Raw genomic sequence first — 21,872 nt, 5'->3', positions numbered from 1 at the left:
AATCGACAACTCACCGAACGAGTATCGTCCTTTGCCGACTCTCAATACGTACTTGCGTTCCTCGAAGGCATTACCAACGATCAAGCCGCCTATCTCGTCTTCGAGCCGCATGCCCGGCACGATCTCAATGCCGTACTCCAGGATCCTCGCGCGCACAATAGGCGCCTACTCGGCCAACTATTCCAACAAGCTTTACGCGGTGTGGGTGCTCTTCATGCAGCGGGCTTCATGCATCGGGATTTGAAGCCGGCGAACATTGGCGTAGTCCGAATGGACCCGCCGCAGGCGATCGTGCTCGACTTGGGATCCGCAATGGAGTGCGGCGAATTTCATCGCAAGTCCGACCCCGGGACCATCGGCACGGTCGGTTACCTGGCCCCGGAAATGGAAGACGGCAATCCCGAAGTCTATGGCACCAAGGTCGACGTCTGGGCCATGGGTTGTGTGGCGCTGGAGTTGTTGCTGCCACGCGATGGTCCTCGCATCCCCTGGAACCCTACCTACACCGTCATTTCACGAGATGGCACCGCCCGCACTAAACAATTCAATCCGTGGAGATCGTTCGAAACTTTCACTCCCCCTTGTCCGACGGTGCTTCAACTGGAGACGCAAAGAAAAACATACAAGACGACGCTTGATGCCATGTTCGGCGGTGAGGATCCGCTCGAAGATGCGGTGGCGAAGATGCTCATCATCCCGCCACATTGGCGATGGGACATTGCCAGTGTGCTCGCCGAGTTTGAGGATCTGCATGTTGAGGATTGGCCGGGGCAAGTCGCAGCAGGGGAAAAGCCACCGCCGGTCATGCGTCAGCCCGACCAGGGGCACGAACGTGGAAGCATCATGGGAGCTCGGAAGGCTTTGAGGACATGAAGACACCACACAGAGTGCAGCGGAGAGCTCCACGTGCAGACCACCGATTGGGACACCAACCATGGCTATGTCTAGACTGCGTTCGAGGTTGGTCTCCAAGGGACATATCTCAACACAAGTTAAAAACAACATACCCTTTCTCTCTCTGTCTCTCTGTCTCTCTCTCTCTCTCTCTCTCTCTCTCTCTCTCTCTCTCTCTCTCTCTCTCTCTCTCTCTCTCTCTCGTCCCATACGAAGTGTACACATCCCTAGCACAGCGTCAACCGAATGGACTCGATTGACAGGCAAGTAGATTCTGGACTTCGGAACACCCGATTTCATCGAAGCATAAGAGCTCCAACGACGAGCCTGTAACAGCCGCAAAGAGGACGATCCCAGGGTTGGACGGCATCGAGGCAGAGGAAAGGACGAGATCGATCCCCGGCGAAGAGGATTTAAGCTGGAGCAGCGATCGCTTGGCACACACTCCGTCTCGGCTGATCTTAGCGACGGGACTGCTCTACAATACGGTGGACTTGCGCTGCCAAGGTTATTATCATGTTCGGTGTGCCACTCTTAGGCATGGCTCGACTATGCTATTCGTCTTTTATACGGCGCAGACGCACTGGCGGTAGTGCTGAGCGGGTGCTTGCTGCTACCAGGACGATGCACATCGGTCTCGGGGTCTGACCAAGGCTGGCTGGGGATCTCCCAAACGGAACGACGAACCTTTGTTAACATATTGCAGCGCTTCCTGCGTATAACTTTGATTTTCAATCAATTGGTTCCCGCAAAGATCGAAACCCTGGTTAAAAGTTCTGAAGTAGGCCGCAACTTCGGCGACCACTGCTTTGAAATTGGCAATAAGTTGCGTTGTTGTACGATTTTAGGTGTCGTCGTGGGAGTTGACGGAATCGTCTTGTTGGTCTGTCTGCACAGCAATCACAGGCGAACGGATAGGAGGACAATCGAAGAAAGCCGGCTTTAAAACCTTGTGTTGAGCGATCGTCGAATCCATAGAGTATTGGAGACGATTGATAGCCTGCGTAATGGATTATGTTTTAAAGGTAATATAGTGCTAGTCTAATAATCCGGAGCGGCGCTATGTTCGTCCTCGCCTAATGCCGAGCTATTATAATTCTTAGAAGCTAAGATAATAAGGACTTCGGCATCCCTACTAAAGCCTTCCTCTACCGAAGGGTTTCTCGAGCGTAGAGATCTTATCGACATTAAGCCGTCGGACGTTGAAGACGCTTGGATGTGTACAATGCAAGACAGCGGGGAGCCGTGGACTATCCGACAACGGAGAACTGGCAAAGTTCGCCGCTGATGAAGTCGCGTAAGGAGGGAAGCGGATGAGTCGAGAACGAGGTTGCGGATAGCAATATTGATATGGCTCTGGATCGGAAGGCCGGGTCGATTGGACTGTTAATCATCGCTGAGGATGCTGGATACGACGCTCTGAGCTGCGGTGTGACAGCTTTGATGGGCTGCGTTGTCATCGTGTGATACTTATGGCCATCACCCTCAGCATCGGTGGCTGCAGTGTCGTCGCAACCGTCGATTGTCATTTGAAAGATGTCAGAAGTGCTTTGAAAAGGAACGTGGGCAGTGTCGGGATCAACCTCGTGCGCAGAGCCAGCCGCGAAACTGTCCAAAGTATTCGATATGCTGCTCCCGATGTCGAGTTCAACGGATGGTATGGTCTCTGGGACGGTCTCGATAACAGAACCATCCCTTCCATTGGTCCAGCTGGCAGACTTTCCGGTAACGTTGGCGGTGAGATCGCCATTAGTCGCCTGATGATTATTGACGTCCTTTAGAGACATGGTATCAGAAGTCCCTGTGGCAGCCTTGGTCGATGTGACCTCGAGGGAGCAGCCTGAACCGGGCTCGTGGAGTCACAGTACTCCATGTGTAAACTTCTTCCATCGTTCTCGGCGGCGACTCCTCTCTCAACGGCTTCCCGGGAGCCATCTTTGGCTCGGTGGCGCTAGTAAGAGCATGAATGACATGGGTTGGCAGAGTCTCCTTTGTAGTAGTGTGAATGAATGCGTGGCCACCGGTGTATTTCTTGTGGAAAGGGACACTGGTGGTAATGCGAGGAAAGCTAGGCAGCTGGAAGAACATGAGAGATGAGTATGTTAATGCAGCCCCTGAAAAGTCTTGATTGAGAATTTGTCTGCGTTGACGTGGACAGTGTTTGTAGGTGAGAGAATGTCTTGCCCCTTTCGCCATTTACAGACGCCTCTCCCGTGCTTGGAGACTCATGTGCCGTCCGCTCAATGACAATTGGAACGACAGCGTCGACTTCCGGTACGAATTTCGTCCTCTCTCTTCCGTGGCTCGTAACAGCTCCTCCGGCTGCCGAAGCATTGAGTTCCTCTCCAGAGAGTGCTTTCGCGGGGAGTGTGTGGTCAGTACTGCTATCAATGCTGCCCTGCGCATCAACATCACGAGTCTTTGATGTGAATGCAAGCGTCGCACGCTCTGAACAGTTTCGATCCGGTCCAGAAGTCCACCACAGACGAAGTCTCGGGGGCGTTAATGGTCGAAGTCACTTCCGGGATAGTCATATCCTAAACAGCAGTGGTCTTGAGGGTCAAGCTCACGGCAGTTTCTTGGGGAGCCACACGCTTAAGTATGTCGACCGTGCATAAGATAGGCTCTGTTTAGACGGGTTTAATCGTGGTAGCAACATCGGCAGCGGCAGTAGAGACTTCGTTAGGCAGGTCTAGAACTACTTCGTTCCGATATTACTAGAGATTGTGGCATTGCAGACCATCTGCTTGGTATGGCCAGGAGCGTGCCAATAGCAGTCTGCGATACTAGCGCGATCACAATGGTGGGGTCCTACTCGAGCACTGATTGCAGCTTCATTGCTTGCAAAAGCAATGGTAGCAGTTAAGCAACCTGGCCGATGATGGAATTGCGGTCGGCCGTCTCGGTTGCAGCGACGCCGGAGGACACTATTCGACAGATGTAGTAGTGTGCGCCAAGTTTCCCGGAGCAGCAGCGCTTGTCGTCTCGAAGCCAGCAGCAAGAGAGTTATCGAGGAGGGCGGTCACGGTGATGCCACGGACAACGGAAATTCAGGAGTGGGCGATGAATAGCAAGGCGCTATTCGGCATGGTCATAGTCTTAGTCTGTGGGACAGCGAAAATGTCTGCCGCCTCCGAGACCCCTTCAAAACCTTGCTGGAGGCCAGCCTCGTGTAAACCCATGCACGCTCCGTGGATACTGCGTGTTGTCTCACTGTATAAGACAATGTTCATGAGCTTCGACGAGGGAGAAGGGGTGCGAGTTGCATTCTCCACAGAACATCTTGGGCGGTTCCGGAGAACTGGACGATATCTCATGTGTTGTCGAGTTGCCGGTAGCAATCGGGCGTGCGTGGAGATCGGCCCCGGCCTGTGGCTACCGGAAGAAACGGGTGCATTTCCTAGCCTTTATGCACAAAGGCCGCAAGCAGTTGCAGAGCCTGCTTGGTCTTGTTCATCGTTGTAGACTCGACAAAGTCCCACAGATGAAGCAGAGTTGGCCGTCGCAGTAATTGGAAAGCGTCGGCAAGCAAGACTTGATGCACGGCTCTATATAGTGCTTCGAGTAGCCTCGCCGTGTTCTGCTGCTTGAGGGTCACACTTGTCAGGGCCTCCAACATTCTTTTTCTCCTCCTTGGTCTTAGGTATTGGTTCAGCCTCGGAGATGGGAAGGTTGGTGAGAGAAACTAGGGGGGGCTGATTCGACGCTGGGAGGCTTCTTGTCTCCTGGCCAAGTGATGGCGAGATATTGTTCGAGGCCGCTGAAGGTTGAAGTCGAGCTGACAGGTCGAGCTGCGGGACAGGTGCAGACCGCGGAGCTGAGCACAAGCGTTACTTAGCATAAGATCAAGTTGGCCATGTACAGGAGGGAGAACAGTGGTCAGAGAATGAAGGAAATGGTAGCCTTGGAGTGAGATGGAAGACAAGCTGGGGAAATCTGATCGTTATTGAGCAAGATGGGCTCAATAAGTGGTCAGCCATGAAGTGTGACACATCACCATAATCGTCCTGCTTAGCAGCACCTTCACCCTGGGACCCAGCACTGCCTCCATCACCACCCGGCGGGAAAGTGATGAACATGCCCTGAGAGCCGTTCATCTCCACAACCTTGTTGTCTCTGACTAGACGACAGATTTCAAGCACGGCCGCTGTACTGCTTCGCGATCCTAGAATCACCCGTGCGAGAAGGATCGACGATGAGCACGTCAATTGACGCCACGCCACGCCGACCGCAGCGGCCGATACGAGAGCTGGCGAACGAGCTCCTCGAAGCTCTTGGCAATGTCCAACGGAGTCGTCTGACCGACGCTCTGCCAGTGGTAGCCGCGGCCTCCGGCAGCAAAAGTCATGACGATGACGTCGAGCTGCTGGGCCCGTCGGAGGATGAGAAAGAGTCACTGACAGACCTCCGGGCATCCTATAGAGTTCTTCCCGTGAAATGTTGCGACTTTGCCGAAGTTGTGTGAGGGTCCTCTGCGTACTTGATCGTCTCGACTTAGAATGTTACTCGATCATCGAGTAAGGTCAATGGGGTTGTCCCCGAACCGGCCCAGGACGAGTCCGAGATGCATAGTGTACCTGTGTGTGCCAGGTGGAACCTCGAATGAATATGTATATGGTCAACTGCATGCACTCCCTGGATGTCTCGCCTGCTTGAAGCTAGATGGCAACAGCTTGGACAAGACGTACTCGCTGGCAGAGTTGGACGTGGCAGAGAAAGCGATGATCTTGAAAGTCGCATTAGCTTGGAACTCCGAGATGCGATGTCCAAAGTCGTTAGTTATGCGGTCGGCCTCATCGATGATTAGGTATTTGAGCTTGCTCGAGTTCATGTACCCTTCGATGGGGAATTCGAGAAGGCGACCCGTACACGCACACTACGCGAGAGACAGCGAATCATGTCGCCGGTTGGCGAAACACCGTACACGAAGCCGACCTCAACTGCAGTGCCTTACTCAAGCATGCGGGCAATGGCATCCAAGCTGGCTGCTTGCATGCGGTTCGGTCAGATGACCACGGTCTCGGGGAAGACAGTTTTGTTGATGACGCTGCAGCAGGCGCCAGGCATGACACTGCCGTCGCACCAGAGGATCTGCAGCTCCGAGCAAGGCTGGTGCCCGCAGAAGGAGTACAGCGCCGAGCTTGAGTGAGTTCAGACCGATTGGCAAAGTCGCCATCCGCTTCTGGAGGCTTTCCGAGGGTAGTCTCCGGATCATTGACGGGAACGAGCTTGGTATGAGATACGGCATACTCGAGAAGTTTTGCGACACGCCTACGATGCGCTACGTTGTCCTCTTAATCGTTGCCGGGCTAGGGAGAATCGCCATTGAAATGCCACCGACTTGAATTGAAGAAGAAAGGAACACAAGTGGAAGGACTTACTTTCGAGAAGAGTTGTTACCGGCGCTTGGAGCAGAGCCTGGAGCAGCACCACCGTGAGGCGCGGCAGCGTAGGTGGTGACTTGTGTTTGCTCCATTTACGACCGTATCCTCGTGACATTACAAGGGGTACATCCGGGGTTTGTACATCTCCTTAATCTCGCACCCTGGACTGCTCTCCGCTTCCCTTACGCATCCGCCGCCTGAACGCGCTGTGGAGACCTGGTAGGACTATTGGGAGGAGATGGCAGTCCCGGAGGTCGCGCTAACGCTGACGCTGCATCTCCTCGAGTCGAAGCGCTCCGATTCCTACGACGTAGAGTAGGTAGTTGGCGCAATCGGACGGCGGTGTATCAGCGGCAGGGAGGAGATATATCGAGGGTGCACTTCGGGGTCGACGGACATGTAGCAAAGGATGGAGTGTAGGAGGCCCTCGTCGGAGGAGACGACTTCGACTTCGCTGGACTGGGAAATCTGCCGCATGATGTCAGACGTTTTGGGACGTCAACTTTTCGCAATAGCACAACAACACGTCGTATTCTTAGCCTACCCTCCTGCTCTTGCGAACCGAAGCTCGTTCGTGGTATTTGGTTGGAAGCCCGTAGGTTGGTATTGATTGTTGTCGTCTTGTGTGTGGAAGAGCGATATGGACAGCCTCAGGCAAATTCAGTTTGCGACCGTCTTACTTCCTGCAGCAGCCAACTCTCCCTGCCGGACAGCGTCCGTGTCCGACTCCTTTCCATACGCAGCATTCAACTCCGCTTGGAGCTGAACTTTGTCGTTGCGAAGCTCCTCTGCAAGTTCCATAACCCAACGTGGTAAGGTGACGCCGGCTTGCACAAGCATGTCGACCCTCTTGAGTGACTCGTCGTTGGAATCCAGGACCTCCTGCAAGTGAATGTCGAGCTTCCGACGCTCTTCCTTGACTTTCCCGTGCTCGGCCGTGAGCTTCTCGATCCCCTCCGTCTGTATCCTGATTCTCTCTTTGAGACCTTGAAGCTCTTGCGCATGTGGCACTGCCGAATTGAGTTGATCGAAGGCCATGCCGGTAGCGTACACGAAAGGAGATTCAATGTCTTCGAAAGCCTCGTCGAATAGGCTCACGAACGGGGATTCGGCACTTGTGCCGTTGGGAGGTTCGTCCTGTGAAGTGTTGGTCCATGCTGGATGTAGTCGACCCTGCAGAGATGTGGACCTGCGAGAGTGTTAGCGACTGCAAAGCTGTCAAGTAACGTTTGACTTGCAAGTCTGCTGCCGCCTTTCGTGCCATATCCATTGCCATTCTCGTGTTCGCTTCGGATACTTGGTCTTGGTGGGATATCGGGTTCATGGTGTGCGAGTGACAGCGACAGTGACGCTGTTTGTGAGAGGGTGCTTGCAGTCAATGCTGGAGGTGAGAGGAAGAGAGACGAGAGGAACCGGTGAAAGATGAGAGGATACTGGTTATGGCGCTGATTCATCCTGTGCAGCGTGCGGCCGCGATCGCGACCATTGCGAAGGAAAGGACGCACGCATGCTAGGCCGAATCCGATCAGCTGGGTCAGCCGATTTGGCAGGAGCGCTGAGGGTCGTTGACTATCCGAGATGACGTGTGATACCTGCCATGGAGCTGCAGTCGGCCATGGGCGGTGCAAGCAGAGGTCGTAAGAAGTCGACTTGGAAGTTGTAGTGAGATTCGGACGGTAAAAATTCGGAGCTCCCGTCCGAACTTTTACCGCCGACGCATCTTCAAGGCTCGCTTCACCATACCCATACAGCGATGCTCTCCTCTTGCGCTCAAGGGCAGTTTCCCGCGAGAATCGAACTAGATGGAACACTCGACAACCCGGTCTCTGGCCAATGCCGCCTGCGATTCCTGCGATTTCGCAAACAACCCCATGAGTCCCATCTTCCTTGAGTAATACTCGTACACTCGCGGCTCCCGGTCCAGGTCCACATCATTCACCCACAAAACGCGGTTGGAGCGAACGCAGCTCGTTTCATACTCAAGGGTCCTGGCTCTTCAGCGCGTAAGGCCGCAAACCTGCGTCCAAGAGACGACAGCAAGGACGGAGTGCCGCGCAGCGCGTGCGCAGTGGATTGAGCCGTTAGGACAGGACAGCCGCGGAATAGATGTCTGGCGCCTATGGACGTGGAGGCGTTGAGGTCTCGGGATCCGCTTGCCTTGTGGAAAAAGGTGATGAATAAAATGAAAAAGAAGATGGCAACATTGAGAGTCAAGTCATGGACACGTACAAAACCGGGCATCACGATGGGCACGAGGACTTGTGTGCGCAGGATCGGTACAATGTGAGGAGATGGAGGCAGGCCTTCGGACGGGTTTGACTTTGAGGAGGAGCTCGCACTATGAGGCCAGGTTGTATAGGAGGCTCTCCGTCACAGCAACCGATTACACCTTGAGGAGAGATTGTGATACGGACACTGGCACAGTCGTACTTGGTAAGAGCGACGGTCAACGCATGAGACGCCAAGGGCAGCAGGATTTTCAATTTTCAAAGAGTGACCACTTGCATTCATCGTCCCGTGGCTGCTCGCAGTCACATACTACGCTTCTTTTCAAACATCAAGCACCGCTCTTGTGCCGGTGAGACAAGCCGGCTATGAAGGAGGCCGATCAAAAAGGCGTGGTGCTGTTGCTCAAATCGCAGCATTAAACCTCCGCTACCCAATGGTGGTGTCTCCAGTGCAACACGAGGCGGCTCCACTCTATTGGCACCACGACCGACCTTTTCCGGTTGTCCCGCCTGCGACTACTGCATCTGAATGCTGGTACCTCATTATCGTACACCGCATGTTTCGATCATCGATCATCCGATCGCTGTATGGACGTGTCGGTGACTCGTTGTCGCATACTACTTGTTGGCGAGCATCTCGATGGAGTCGGCAAATTTTGGGGAACATTGCACTGCGCGACCGACATTGGGGCAATCCAAATTCGCCCCTTGCACACGTTCCATCACCTTGAAGCCTCCATGTCTAACGATGTGACTTCTCACGCTTCAGGTGTTCTCAACCCCTGTCTTGACATCGAAGTAAGGACATACTCGCTTCGGATTCCGCGTTGTTGGTCCGAGATTTTCCGGCAGCCGACCTACTAGTTCGTGTCTGGAGCATACTTCGCCAGAGACAATGATGGCGGGATCGAAAGCGTTGGGAAAGGGACAATGCTTAGGAAGAGGATGAAATCTTGATTCATGCCGGCGGACCTGGCCCAGTGAACTTACTTGAAATCGATCAAGCCAAGGTTCCGCCGGAATTGCTTGCCGTACAGTTCGTACCTACATGGAGGCGAAGTCGGATAATCGCAGAAGTCGCGAGCTTGAAAGCGCCGTCGCACCACCACCCTTGCTCCAATGAGGGACGATGCACGGCCCCTGCGAATACAGTTTCACAGCGGCGCGGCTTCGCAGTCCGTTCAGACGTACCATGGCGCAGTTGTTGCGCGTTTGAGAATGCACAGCAACATGACTCCCTGTAACGTCGGATATCGAGACTGCAGGGAGACTTTAGGTGTTACTACAACGCTCTGCGTTGTTATGCACACTCTTTACAGGATCTGGGGATGCTGTAGACCCCGAGATCGTGGCCGGCGGGGGTGGCGTGGATCGACAAGCTCAGATGGGTGTGAGTGCGGCGATGAAGGTGACTTGGGCATGGGGAGAGGAAGGCGCTCGAGACGGAAGAGTGTGCGCAAGTGGTCGAGCTCGATGGGGTTTGAGTCGCGGAAGTTGAGCTCAAAGGGTTCAAAGGCATAATGGCGTGCGTTGCGAATGTTGCGGGAGTGGAGCCGGGTGAGGGTGAAGGTAAAGTAAAGGTGATGTCGTCGCGGCCAGAGGTCGGGCGTATGATTTTTGGTCCCCGGCGAAGGGTACCTGCTGTTCGAAAACTTGGTCGAAGAGAGACCTTGGAATCGATCTTCGGCGGGAGGAGTGGGTGCTGAGAAAGAGGTGTCGCGAATATCTGGACACCAGTCTGGAAAGTCGAATAGATGTCGTATCCGCGCTGGACGACAAGCTGGTATTGAAAGTCCTGGTTCGTGCGGCGGACGAAGGCGGCGGCGTCGACTTCGGTGAAGATGAGTTCGCTGTAAACCTCGAGCCTCGGTCTGTGCATCTTTGTTCCATGTCCAGGCATGTCCAGGCATGCCCACTTCTCTCTGCTCGTCCCTTTGAGATCCGTCCACCTTCTTCAACCATCTCGATGTTTTCCGTGGCAGAAATGAGCCGCGGCCCAGCGACAGCTGAAGCACTTAGGTTTCCAGACATGCTGCGCGCAGACTTGCCCGTGACAGTCGTTGCGTGGCGACAAGGAACCGCGGGAAGGTGCAGATCGATGCCGGAGAAACGGAGGCTCGGTATCGGAAGGTAGTGGAGGAGGAGGATGGGCTGTAGCAGAGGGCATAGATGGGTCGTAGCGGAGGATAGCGGTGCTTGGATTCTGCCATTCCTCGTAGCCGAGTTGGTAGACGACTCCGCGGATCAGAAACTGCTCCGACATGCCGCGCTTGTGGGAAGTTATGTCGATGTATGGGGTGAAGTGGAGCGGTTCTGGGGTGGTTGTTACTGGGGGGTGGATCTAAGCAAGGTCAATTTAGCTGCGCATGTTTTGAGTGAGAGCAAGGGAGACGTGCGAGTGATAGGTAAATGTGGTCGCGGTCGCAGTCGCCGAGAGCGCGGTAGATGTCTTGTCCGCCCGCCGGGAGAAAGGCGCATACTCTGGTTGAGAAGACTTTGTGACTGGTCGGATCTGACCAATATGTGGTCGGAGATGGTGTACCATACGTTAGTTTCCCTCACTACGTCGATTTCGTGATTTTGATGGTCACGTGCAGAGCTCAAATGACTTTACTCCCTCAATAAACGCTCCTATTGTTGTATATTACCACTTATTGTCAGCCGGTTACTAAGATTACGCTAAGAGCTAATAATTATATATAAGTACGTATAATACTAATAAGGGCGTTTAGTAGGTTTAAATATCCCCTTCCGCGGTCGTTTCTCTCTCTCTCGAACATTAACATTACTACTACTACTACTACTAATCTCTACCGCTCTCGCTCTTACTTATAATAGCCTTTACTACTTAGAATATATTATAAGGCGAAGCTATTAAAAAAGCTAGGCTCGAATCGTAAGGCCTACCGATCGAGCGCGACGATATACTAATGCGAGATGTTAATAATCCTCCGTCTAATAGCGACCCTCTAACTCTAACACCGCCGCTAGTAACCTTATCGCTACCTATAGATCTCTAAGCCTTCCGTATACCGAGTATAATAGATTAATTCGCTCCGTAGTATATTAGTATTAAGGCATAGACCGAAGCTCTTACTAAGGCGCAATTAGTAGACGCCGCTATACGTCGAAGCGGTCGCTAGATACTTAACCGCTTTAATTATATAGGTCGAGTATAGGAGACGGACGAAGGTAAGTTTAAGCCGGGAGATCTCGGCGTTTCTTAGTATAATCCTAGCTAATTATCCCGTTTTAGGAGTGCCGGCGTTTACCGAGTATAGACTCTATAAGAAAGGAGGCTACGTATGTCGCGTATATAAGGACATTACGACGTATAAGACGACCTACGGATATTACTTTAGCCGTAGTAAGGCTAACTACGGTGCTAGTAAGCTATTAGATACGGAGTCTACTATCGAGGATGCTACTAGTAGTAAAGGAATAATAGTAGACATAGAGTCGAAGGTAGTAGCGATAGAGGATAATATTAAGCTATTAATAGATACGAATTTAGAGCTAGAGAATAAGGGTAAGGCACTACTAAGTAAGATCGAACTCCTTAAAGGTAGCTATAGCGCTAAGATTAAGGGACTTATAAGTAAGATCAAACTCCTTAAAGAGTAGTACGTAGATTTGTTAGCGAGCTATAAGCTAAACTAAGAGGAGTTAGTAGTAACGAGAGAAGCGTTAGAGGAGAAAGATACTACGATTAAGCGGCGTTTAGCGAAGTTAGAGGGCAAATAGGTAAGAAACGTACTAAGAAGTAGTAAGATTCGCTCTCGAGCTACTAAATAATACCTAAGTTTCCTCTATATATGCTCCTTATATATCTACTGCTATATACTATACTAAGAAACGCTATAAGATAACACTAAGATTCGCTCTTAGCCCTCTTCTTCTCCGACGTAATCCTCTTCCTATAACTACGTCTCGGTCTATTACTCTCCTACTCTACCGACTTATTAACGATAGGCTTATTAATATGCTTGTCTATAGCGGTAGCGGTAGGCTTATCGACTATAGGCTCGTTAATAGATAGCTCTATCTTTACCTCCGGCTCCTACTTAATAGGCGTATCCGGTATCTTAGAGCGCTCTTATAATAGCGTAAGGTTCGGAGCGGCTAATAGCTTACGGACGCGGTCGTAGATGCTATCCTTCTTCTTCTTCTTCGGCTTAGTTAACGAAGATCGTAGAGTTAGAGTCGCTGTCGTATTAGCTACTCCGGAGGACGTTAAAGATACTATAGCTATTACCTAGACTAGCGTCTATACTAGTAGCGATAGTAGTAGCGATAGTAGAGGCGCTACCGAGCTAGACTCGGCCGCCTTCTCCTTCTCTCTTCTAGTAACAGCTGCCTTAGCCTCTACTATTATATCGTACGAGCTAGACGGGGCGTTAACGTCGTTAAGGATAATAATAGAGTCGTTATGTCTTACTAGTAAGGATAGCTACGGAAGCTCTAAACTAGTAGCTTGCTTACTAGCCCTCGAGGGACCGGTAGTAGGCTCGGCCTTAACCTTTAGGGATTTAGCGATCGCGGTATCGAGATTAGCGTTAGGATTATCGCTAAGATTATCGTCGTTAGTCTTAAGAGTAAGGGCTGCGGCAAACGTAGCGTCCTATAGATTGCTAGTATCCTTACCCTTACCCTTCCCCTTACCTACGGAGGTGCCGGCGGAGGTGCCGGCGGCGGTCTTAGTAAGATCCTTATTAAGATCGGCTCTAAGAGCGTCCTTAGTTGCCTTATAAGCTAGCTTAGTAGCGCGCTTCTTATTAAGGTCGGCTTATCTCTAGGATTTGCTACTTCCTATAAACTTCCGGTAGGCCTTGTTCTTAGCTATCTTATTAAGATAACCTCTATAGCGATTACGGGTGTACTATTCGTTTATAAGTAGCGTAATATATATAGTAGCTTTAACGAGCTTAACTATAGTATTAGGGTAGAAGGGCGCTAGTATCCGGTAGAGATCCTACGATATAGTGCTCTTATCGCTAGGCCTAATAGGCTAATTTAAGCTATTATATTTTACGGTAAGGAAGTAGTCGTAGTAGGCGTTACGTTCGATACGCTTACGAGTATGCTCGCTCTCCTTAAGGAGGTATTTAAGTAGGTAGCCCTTTCTTATGTTCGCCGAGAGGGCACTAAGATTAGAGTTTATCTTAGCAATAACGCCTTAGCTAGTCTACTCGAAGGGCTCCTTCCGAGGGCTATAGGTGTATACCGTAGTTATAGTATCTACTTCGACTGTATATATAGTATACGCGAGGCTAACCTCCTATACGATAGGCTCTTATAGCTTGTTGCCTTACTACTTAGTAGTTAAGGCTAGAGGTAGAGCCGGACTAGAAGATCGTAGTGTACTATTGCCGGCTATAGCAAGAGCGGCGGCTCTAGCTTAAGCGGCATACCTAAGTAATAGAGCGCGAGTACCGGCATTAGTAGGGCGAGTGTACTTCTTAGAAGTGCTCTATCGGACGGTATTAGTACGACCGGAGTAGAAGACGTTGTAGCCCTTATAAGCGCTAGTATCTCTTACCGGCGTAGCGATCTTAGTAGCGATCTCGGTCGTTAGGGGGTCGTAGCCGTAGTTACTATAGTTCTCGGTAAGTCCGATATCGTAAAGGGCCCCGCCGTTAGTATAGAACTTAGTAAATAGTCTAGGAGCTATAGTTTAGAGCTATTAGATATTTATTCGAGTATATAGATAGTTAGAGGTAGATAGTTAGAGGTATAAGTAGTTAGAGGTATAAATAGTATAGGATATAGAGAAAATAGAGGGTAAGGATATAGACGATAGAGGGTACGAGAGAGTAGAGTTTTTATTTAAGGGCTTATTATCTCGCGATCTTAGCATAATCTACTCTATATCTTATAGAGGGAAGCTATTCGCTACAAATACCTCCCTTATGCGATCTCTTAGCTATAGGCTAGCGCCCTATATAGGCCTCTAAAACTCTACTAGCTTACTACCGGCGGCGAGGTAAGTAGCGGCTATAGCGCGGAGGTAGAGATATATAATAATATAGAGCTTCTCGCTATTAGTAGCCTACTTACGACTATCTAATTTAGTAGGGAAGCCGCCTTCGATAAGCGTATAATTAACCTAATGCATCGTAGCTAGGGGAAGATATAATATAAGGTCTATATAAATTAATTAGTATATTAGCGCTAGTATAACGCGGTATATACGATCTTAGGTAGATCTTAGCGGCGATCCTAGCTAATAGTATACGTACCGAATTCGTCCTTATTTTAGACTATTTGTCGGATCTTAGGATAAGTAGTATTAATGTAGATGCTATAGTTCTCGGTCCCCTTTAACTCTAGATATACGTAGAGTATGTTCGGAATACCGGCAACATAGCTAGTAATCTTAGGGTGCTTACGAATGCGGTGTCGGTTGTAGCTACTAACGAACAGCTAGACTATATATCGTATAATTAGTACGTATATAGCGAGGAAGGCTATATAGTTAGCCCGCTAATCCTCGTTATATAGACGGTTGTTACGGAGCTTAATAAAGAGGTTACGCTACTGGTTAAACGCCGCTAATGTACTAAGACCCTAGAAACGCTTAATAGTATTGTTGCCCTTACTAGTTATATACTAAAAGGCTTTATTAAAACGGAGTTAATAGCCCTCTTAGTTCTTACGGAAGCAAAGGTAGGCGTCGGCTATTATTAGAGTCTCTACACTATAGTTAGCTCGTAGGATCTATATATATAAGTTAGCCTATATACTAAGATGTCTACCGAGACGTCTACCGAGATTAATAGATATAGGGCTTACCTATAGAGTAAACCCGAGCTAATCTACTATACCGAGATACTAGCTAAAGACCGAGAACTTCGTCTTAGCTATAGTACCGACGTACGCCTATATAATCTTCCGTAAATATACGTTAATGTAGTAATAGATCTAAATGCCGAAGAGTTTAAGCTTATAATAGGTATCTACCGACTATATATAGTTTAGTCCCTTAGCCTTTAGAAGATAAGAGCGGACCTTTACTCGCTTACTAATGCGGCGTATATCGAACGGCGCTAAGTTTATCCGATAGGCGATCTTAAAGATCCGGTTCCTATATATAGCGGTTAGTATTAAGATAAGCACTAAGATAGCTTAAATTACGAACCTTCCGATTAGCTTAAACTCGTTCCGTATCTCCCTTACGAGGTTACGGTATCCGTAATCTTCTAGCGCTCTACCCTTAATTACTCCGACTAATACGCTCTTAATAATCTTATTATAGGATAGCTAGTTATCCTTTAGAATCCTCCTATATAATCCTATACTCTTCCTTAGCTCTACGAACTACTACTTCGAGAGAGCAAAGCTATTAATAGTAAGGATCTTATAGTATATAGCATCGTCCTCGTCTAATTCCTAGAATAGCTTCTTAATCCGAGCCCTTAGCCGCTCCTTATTATAGGTACTAAGATTAGCTCTACGTAGTCTCGTTATAATCCCCTAAGTAGCGATTATACGCTCGAACGTAGTATACGATATATCTACGCCCTTCTACTCTTTTATCTATGCTCGGACGGCGTTGTAGGTTAGGCCTAAGACTTAAAGAAGAACCTTAATCTCCTTACGTAGGTAGTTATAATTCGGCGGTAGGCGTAGTATAGCGAGATCGCGGTAAGATTAGTAGTAAGATAGCGTAAGGGCGGCGGCGAGTTCGTATATATATACGCTAAGGGCGTAAGATCGATAGTAGTATATATATCGCTAAGGGCGTAAGGGCGTAAGGGCGTAAGATTAATAGTAGTGCGAGAGCGTCTTAGCGACGACGACGACGACGACGACGACTATAGCAACAGTGTAACACTAGCATGGTAGTGTGTTAATATATAGCGATATCGCTAAAGGCTAGAATTACGAAATCGACGTAGTAAGGGAAACTTACGAACAGGGCGCTATCCGGATCTAACCGATATATAGTTAGATCTAACCGAGCCTTAGCAACGACGTTAGACAGACCTCCGTAGACATAGCGCTCTCTCTCTCTCCTATTGTACTTAAGGTTTAAACTTCACTGCTAGTTATCGCCGCCTTTACTAATCTTATTAGACAAATCTATTCTTCGCCTCTTTTCTTTCGGCCTCCTACTTACTCTCGCGACTTAGATACTACCCGGCGAAGTAGTACTAAGCAGTACATCGTTAACGAGCCGATAAACTGAATCTATCGCGAGAAATATGTATAGGATATATTGCTAGACCGATCGGCAGTACGATTAAAAAGAAATTGTCCGGGAAAGCTACGGAAGAGCGAGAATTAATTCCGGCCTCGTAGCGTAGGTCTAGTAAGTATTATTCTTAACAGACATTGGATGTATCTGCCTTGTCTTCTAGACTTTGCCGCTTCCGTCTCTACCTCTCTTATTACCGACTACTAGCTTATTCGCATACCTACGACTAGTCCTATTTGCCGGCGACTCGATACTGCAACTATCGTTACGAGTTACGACTATATCTTCTTCTACTAGATCGTGTCTGCTAGTCGAGGCGTATTAACCGATTCTACCACATTCCTGCCTATATATTTCTCTCTAAACCTTTATTAATAGTCCCGGACTCTTTCTCTAACGTAAGGGCATATTAGGTCTGTCTTTATATACGCTCTTAGGTCTCTTACAATCTAGTCCCTAGATGAATCGTTACGATATCGTAGAGCTACCGGCTACTCTTTTTCTTCCGACGCTAGTTTTAAAGTCGTAATCGCCTTAACGCCTACTAGGTTAGCAGTCAGTCCGAACAAGCCAGCTATAAGACGCTATATTACCGCAAAGTCTTCTCCCTCTAACGCTACTAGTTCTCCTAAGGATTCGCCGACACCCTCTACCTCGTCGACGTCCTTCTTATTAATAGGCGACGACGACTACTAGCAAAAGCCGGTCTATAGCGGATTAGAGTTTAGCAATAGAGAAGGCGAGTAGGTAGGAGGTAGCGTTCGAGTAGAAACGTTGCCGAGCATCTAAAGGTAAATAATAGTTGCAAAGATAACTTAGTTGTAATATAAGGGCCGTAGGAGAACTTTAGAGAATCTTCTTAGACTATACTCCTAATTACAAAGTTGCAGTTCTTCTATAAATAAATTATATATAGATGAGGAAATACGAAGTCGATCGCGAGTAGACAATACAGAGGTAGTAGACGCATAACGCTACAAAGTTATAACTAAGTTCTATAGATAGCTACCTATAACGATTTCTCTCTTTTACCTCTCTTTCTCGACTACATTTTACTAGTGCTAACATTTAAAGGTGGCAATTAAGTACGAGATACATCCTAGACATAAATTGCTATTTAAAGCACCTTAAAGTCGAGGAAGCGGATCTCGGCCTAGAAGGTCGGCGCTTTCCCTACCTCTCCTAAAGATACCTCCGATAATGGTGTACTATACGTAAGTTACTGCTACTACCTCTTAATTAGTAATTTAATAGTTACGTGCATAGCTTAAGTAACTTTACTCCCTTAATAAACGCTCCTATTGTCGCTGTATATTACTACCTATTATTAGCTAGCTACTAAGATTACGCTAAGAGCTAATAATTAGATATAAGTGCGCACAATGCTAATAAGGGCGTTTAGTAGGTTTAAATATCCCCTTCCGCGGTCGTTTCTCTCTCTCTCGAACATTAACATTACTACTACTACTACTAATCTCTACCGCTCTCGCTTTCGCTTACTATAGCCTTTACTACTTAGAATATACTATAAGGCGAAGCTGTTAAGAAAGCTAGACTCGAAGCGTAGGGCTTACCGCTCGAGCGCGAAGATATACTAATACAAGATGTTAATAATACTCTAACTCTAACACCGCCGCTATCTTATTCGACTCTACCTAAAGAACTCCGAGCCTACTATATACCGACTATAATAGATTAATTCGCTCCGTAGTATATTAGCGTCTCTACTTAGAACGAAGCTATTACTAAAGTATAGTCGGTAGATGCTACTATACGGAAGAGCGGAAAGTAGACTCTTAACTACTATAATTATATAGGTCGAGTATAGGAGACGGACGAAGGTAAGTTTAATCTAGGAGATCTCGGCATATCCTAGTACGATCTTAGCTAATTATCCCGTTTTAGGATTGCCGGCGTTTACCGAGTATAGACTCTATAAGAAAGGAGGCTACGTATATTGCGTATATAAGGACATTACAACGTATAAGACGACCTACGGATATTACTTTAGCCGTAGTAAGGCTAACTACGGTGCTAGTAAGCTATTAGATACGGAGTCTACTATCGAGGATGCTACTAGTAGTAAAGGAATAATAGTAGACATAGAGTCGAAGGTAGTAGCGATAGAGGATAATATTAAGCTATTAATAGATACGAATTTAGAGCTAGAGAATAAGGGTAAGGCACTACTAAGTAAGATCGAACTCCTTAAAGGTAGCTATAGCGCTAAGATTAAGGGACTTACGAGTAAGATTAAACTCCTTAAAGATTAGTAGTTAGATTTAGTAGCGAGCTATAAGCTAAACTAAGAGGACTTAGTCGTAGCGAGAGATACGTTAGAGGAGAAAGATACTACGATTAAGCGGCGTTTAGCGAAGTTAGAGGGCAAATAGGTAAGAAACGTACTAAGATGTAGTAAGAGTCGCTCTCGAGCTACTAAATAATACCTAAGTTTCCTCTATATATACTTCTATTATATCTACTTCCTTTATATATACTGCCCTTACCGTATACTACACTAAGAAACGCTATAAGATAACACTAAGATTCGCTCTTAGCCCTCTTCTACGTTAGAATCCTCTTCCGACCGCTCCGCCGTAGACTATTGCTCTACTCTATAGACTCCTTAAGGACTAGCTTATTAACGACTAGCTTATTAACGACTAGCTTATTAACGACTAGCTTATTAACGACTAGCTTATTAACGACTAGCTTATCGACGACCGGCTCTACCTTAAAGCCCTTCTACTCCTATTTAAGAGGGATCTCCGGTAATTTAGAGCGTTCTTATAATAGCGTAAGGTTTAGAGTATGTAATAGCTTACGTATACGCGATAGCTTACGTACCTTCTTTATCGATAGTACCTTCGCTATTATATTAGCTACTCCGGAGGACGTTAAAGATGCTATAGTCTTAACTAGCGTATATACTAGTAGCTTCGTAGAGCTAGACTCGGCCGCCTTCTCCTTAGCCCTTCTTACGGCTACTACTCTAGCCTTAACAATTATATCCTATAAGCTAGAATCGGAGTTAACGTCGTCGTCGATAACAATTATAGAGTTGTTAAGTCTTACTAGTAAGGACGGCTAGAGCTCCGAGCTAGTAGTACGTTTACTAGGCCTCGAGGTACCGGTAGTAGGCTCTTCGATAGGCTTAGGCTTAAGGGACCTAGTAAGGGCTAATTTAAGAGCGAGATTAGGGCTAAGAGACGTATCGTTACTACCGAGAGCGGTAAATGCCTCGATCTCCTACTATAGCTAGTTCTCGTCCGATAGCTTAGGCTTAGCCGGTTACTTAGCCGCCTTACCCTTAGAGGTAAGATCTACGGTAAGAGTAGCGCTAGCGTTAGTCGTAGCGGCGAGCTCGTTAATAAATTTACCGCCGCTCTACTCCTTCTTCTTTATCTCTCGTAGTAGCTTAAACGGCGGTGTAGGCTTCTTCGTAACGGATAATCTAATACGCTACTCTAGCCGGTGCTTAGATTTATTACCGACGAAGCCTCCGTAGATGTTAAACTAGCTAAGCTCGTTAATAAGTAGCGTAACGTATATACTAGCCTTAACGAGCCTAACCGTAATATTAGGGAGGAAGGGCGCTAGCTACCGAAGGATGCTCGGCGATATAGTACTATTATTACCTAGCCGAATAGGTTAATTCTTATCGTTATATTTAGTCGTAAGGAAGTAGTCGTAGTATCGAACACTAAGGCTACGGACTTAACGGCTAGTAGTGTCGCTCTTATTAAGAAGCTAATTTAGTAGCTAGGATTTCCGCTCTTCTACTAAGATCCCTGCTAAGATAGCGCTTATCTCGTCGACAACGCCTTAGCTAGTCTACTCGAAGGTATCCTTCGGCTCGCTATATATATACACCGCCGGCTTACGAGTGTTTACGCTAACTATATATATTATATAGGTAATGCTAACTTCCTATAGAGTTTCGACTTACGGTCTACTACGTCGGTTGTTAGTTACGTTGTTAGCTACGTTGTTAGCCGCACCGGAGGATGCTAGATTAGTCTACTATATAGGCGGAGTTAGCGACGGAGCGGCGGTAGTAGCTTAAGCAATAGTAGTAGCTTAAGTAGCATAGTCGATTAACGGAGCGCGAGTACTAGCGTTAGTAGGGCGGGTAGACTTCTTAGAAGTGCTCTAGCGAATTAGATTAGTACGACCGGACTATAGGACGCTATAGCTATAGTAGGCTCTAGTACTAGGCTTACTTACCGGCGCTAGTGTAGCGTACGTAGCGGAAGCGCTCTTAGCGCGGCTCTCGGTAGATAGTAGATCGTAGCCGTAGTTGCCGTAGTTGCTAGTAAGTCCGACGTAAGGAGCTCTACCGTCGGTATAGAACTTAGTATAAGTAGGCATAATTAAAGGCTTCGTTTAGGGCTAGATACGTATATATTAGACTAATTGTTAGACTAATTGTATGTAAATTAGAGGGTGTAGACGATGTTAAGGGTATAAAGGGTAAGGGTATAGAGGGTATAGAGGATAAGAAGGGCGAGGAGCTAATAGCTAGGAAGGATTAAGAGCAGAGTTTTTATTTAAGGGCCTATTATGCTAGGCTCTTAGTGCGCTCTACTTATATATCTTAGATAGGGAAGCTATTCTCCGTAAATACCTACCTTATACGATCCCTTAGCTATAGGCCTATACCTTAGGCCGACGTCTTAAACTCTACTAGCTTACTACCGGTAGCTAGATAAGTAGCGGCTATAGCGCGGACATAAAGATATACGACGACATAGAGCTTATTACTACTTATAGTCTTCTTACGACTATTTAGTTTAGTCGAGGTCGATGCTATACGGCTCGGTGCCCTTTAGCTCTAGATAGTCGTAGAGGATGTTCGGTATACTATTAATATACTTAGGGATCTTAGGGTGCTTACGAATGCGGTAGCGATTATAAGTAAGGACGAACATCTATACGGTGTATCGGATAATAGGTAGGTAGATAGCGAGGAACGCTATATAGTTAGCCTTTTAATCCTCGTTATATAGACGCTTATTACGGAGCTTAATAAAGAAGTTACGCTATCTATTAAACGCCGCTATTGCTCTAAGACCCTAGAAACGTTTAATAGTGTTATTACCCTTACTAGTTATATACTAGAAGCCCTTATTAAAGCGGAGTTAGTGCCCTTCTTAATGCTCGCGGAAG

The 21,872-nt window shown here is 47.9% G+C and overlaps 2 protein-coding genes across 2 annotated transcripts; one reads left to right on the top strand and one right to left on the bottom strand.

Moving 5' to 3' along the window:
* Window positions 1-549: 549 nt before the first annotated feature.
* Window positions 550-1,021, top strand: MYCGRDRAFT_106593 (uncharacterized protein; the record flags this gene model as incomplete). The annotated part of the gene is made up of 1 exon (XM_003847406.1): window positions 550-1,021. One exon carries the CDS (start codon window positions 643-645, stop codon window positions 871-873), a length of 231 nt encoding a protein of 76 aa, XP_003847454.1.
* Window positions 1,022-3,756: 2,735 nt separating this feature from the next.
* On the bottom strand, window positions 3,757-9,909 carry MYCGRDRAFT_111740 (uncharacterized protein; the record flags this gene model as incomplete). Its single annotated transcript, XM_003847388.1, has 9 exons — window positions 3,757-3,821; window positions 4,892-5,223; window positions 5,583-5,770; window positions 6,439-6,503; window positions 6,959-7,415; window positions 7,784-7,870; window positions 8,508-8,616; window positions 9,497-9,550; window positions 9,698-9,909. 9 exons carry the CDS (start codon window positions 9,736-9,738, stop codon window positions 3,757-3,759), a joined length of 1,398 nt encoding a protein of 465 aa, XP_003847436.1.
* Window positions 9,910-21,872: the final 11,963 nt, after the last annotated feature.

The sequence above is a fragment of the Zymoseptoria tritici genome, chromosome 14, assembly GCF_000219625.1.
Source record: "Zymoseptoria tritici IPO323 chromosome 14, whole genome shotgun sequence".
NCBI classification, from domain to species: Eukaryota; Fungi; Ascomycota; class Dothideomycetes; order Mycosphaerellales; family Mycosphaerellaceae; genus Zymoseptoria; species Zymoseptoria tritici.
This window is presented reverse-complemented; position numbering and strand designations above follow the sequence as displayed.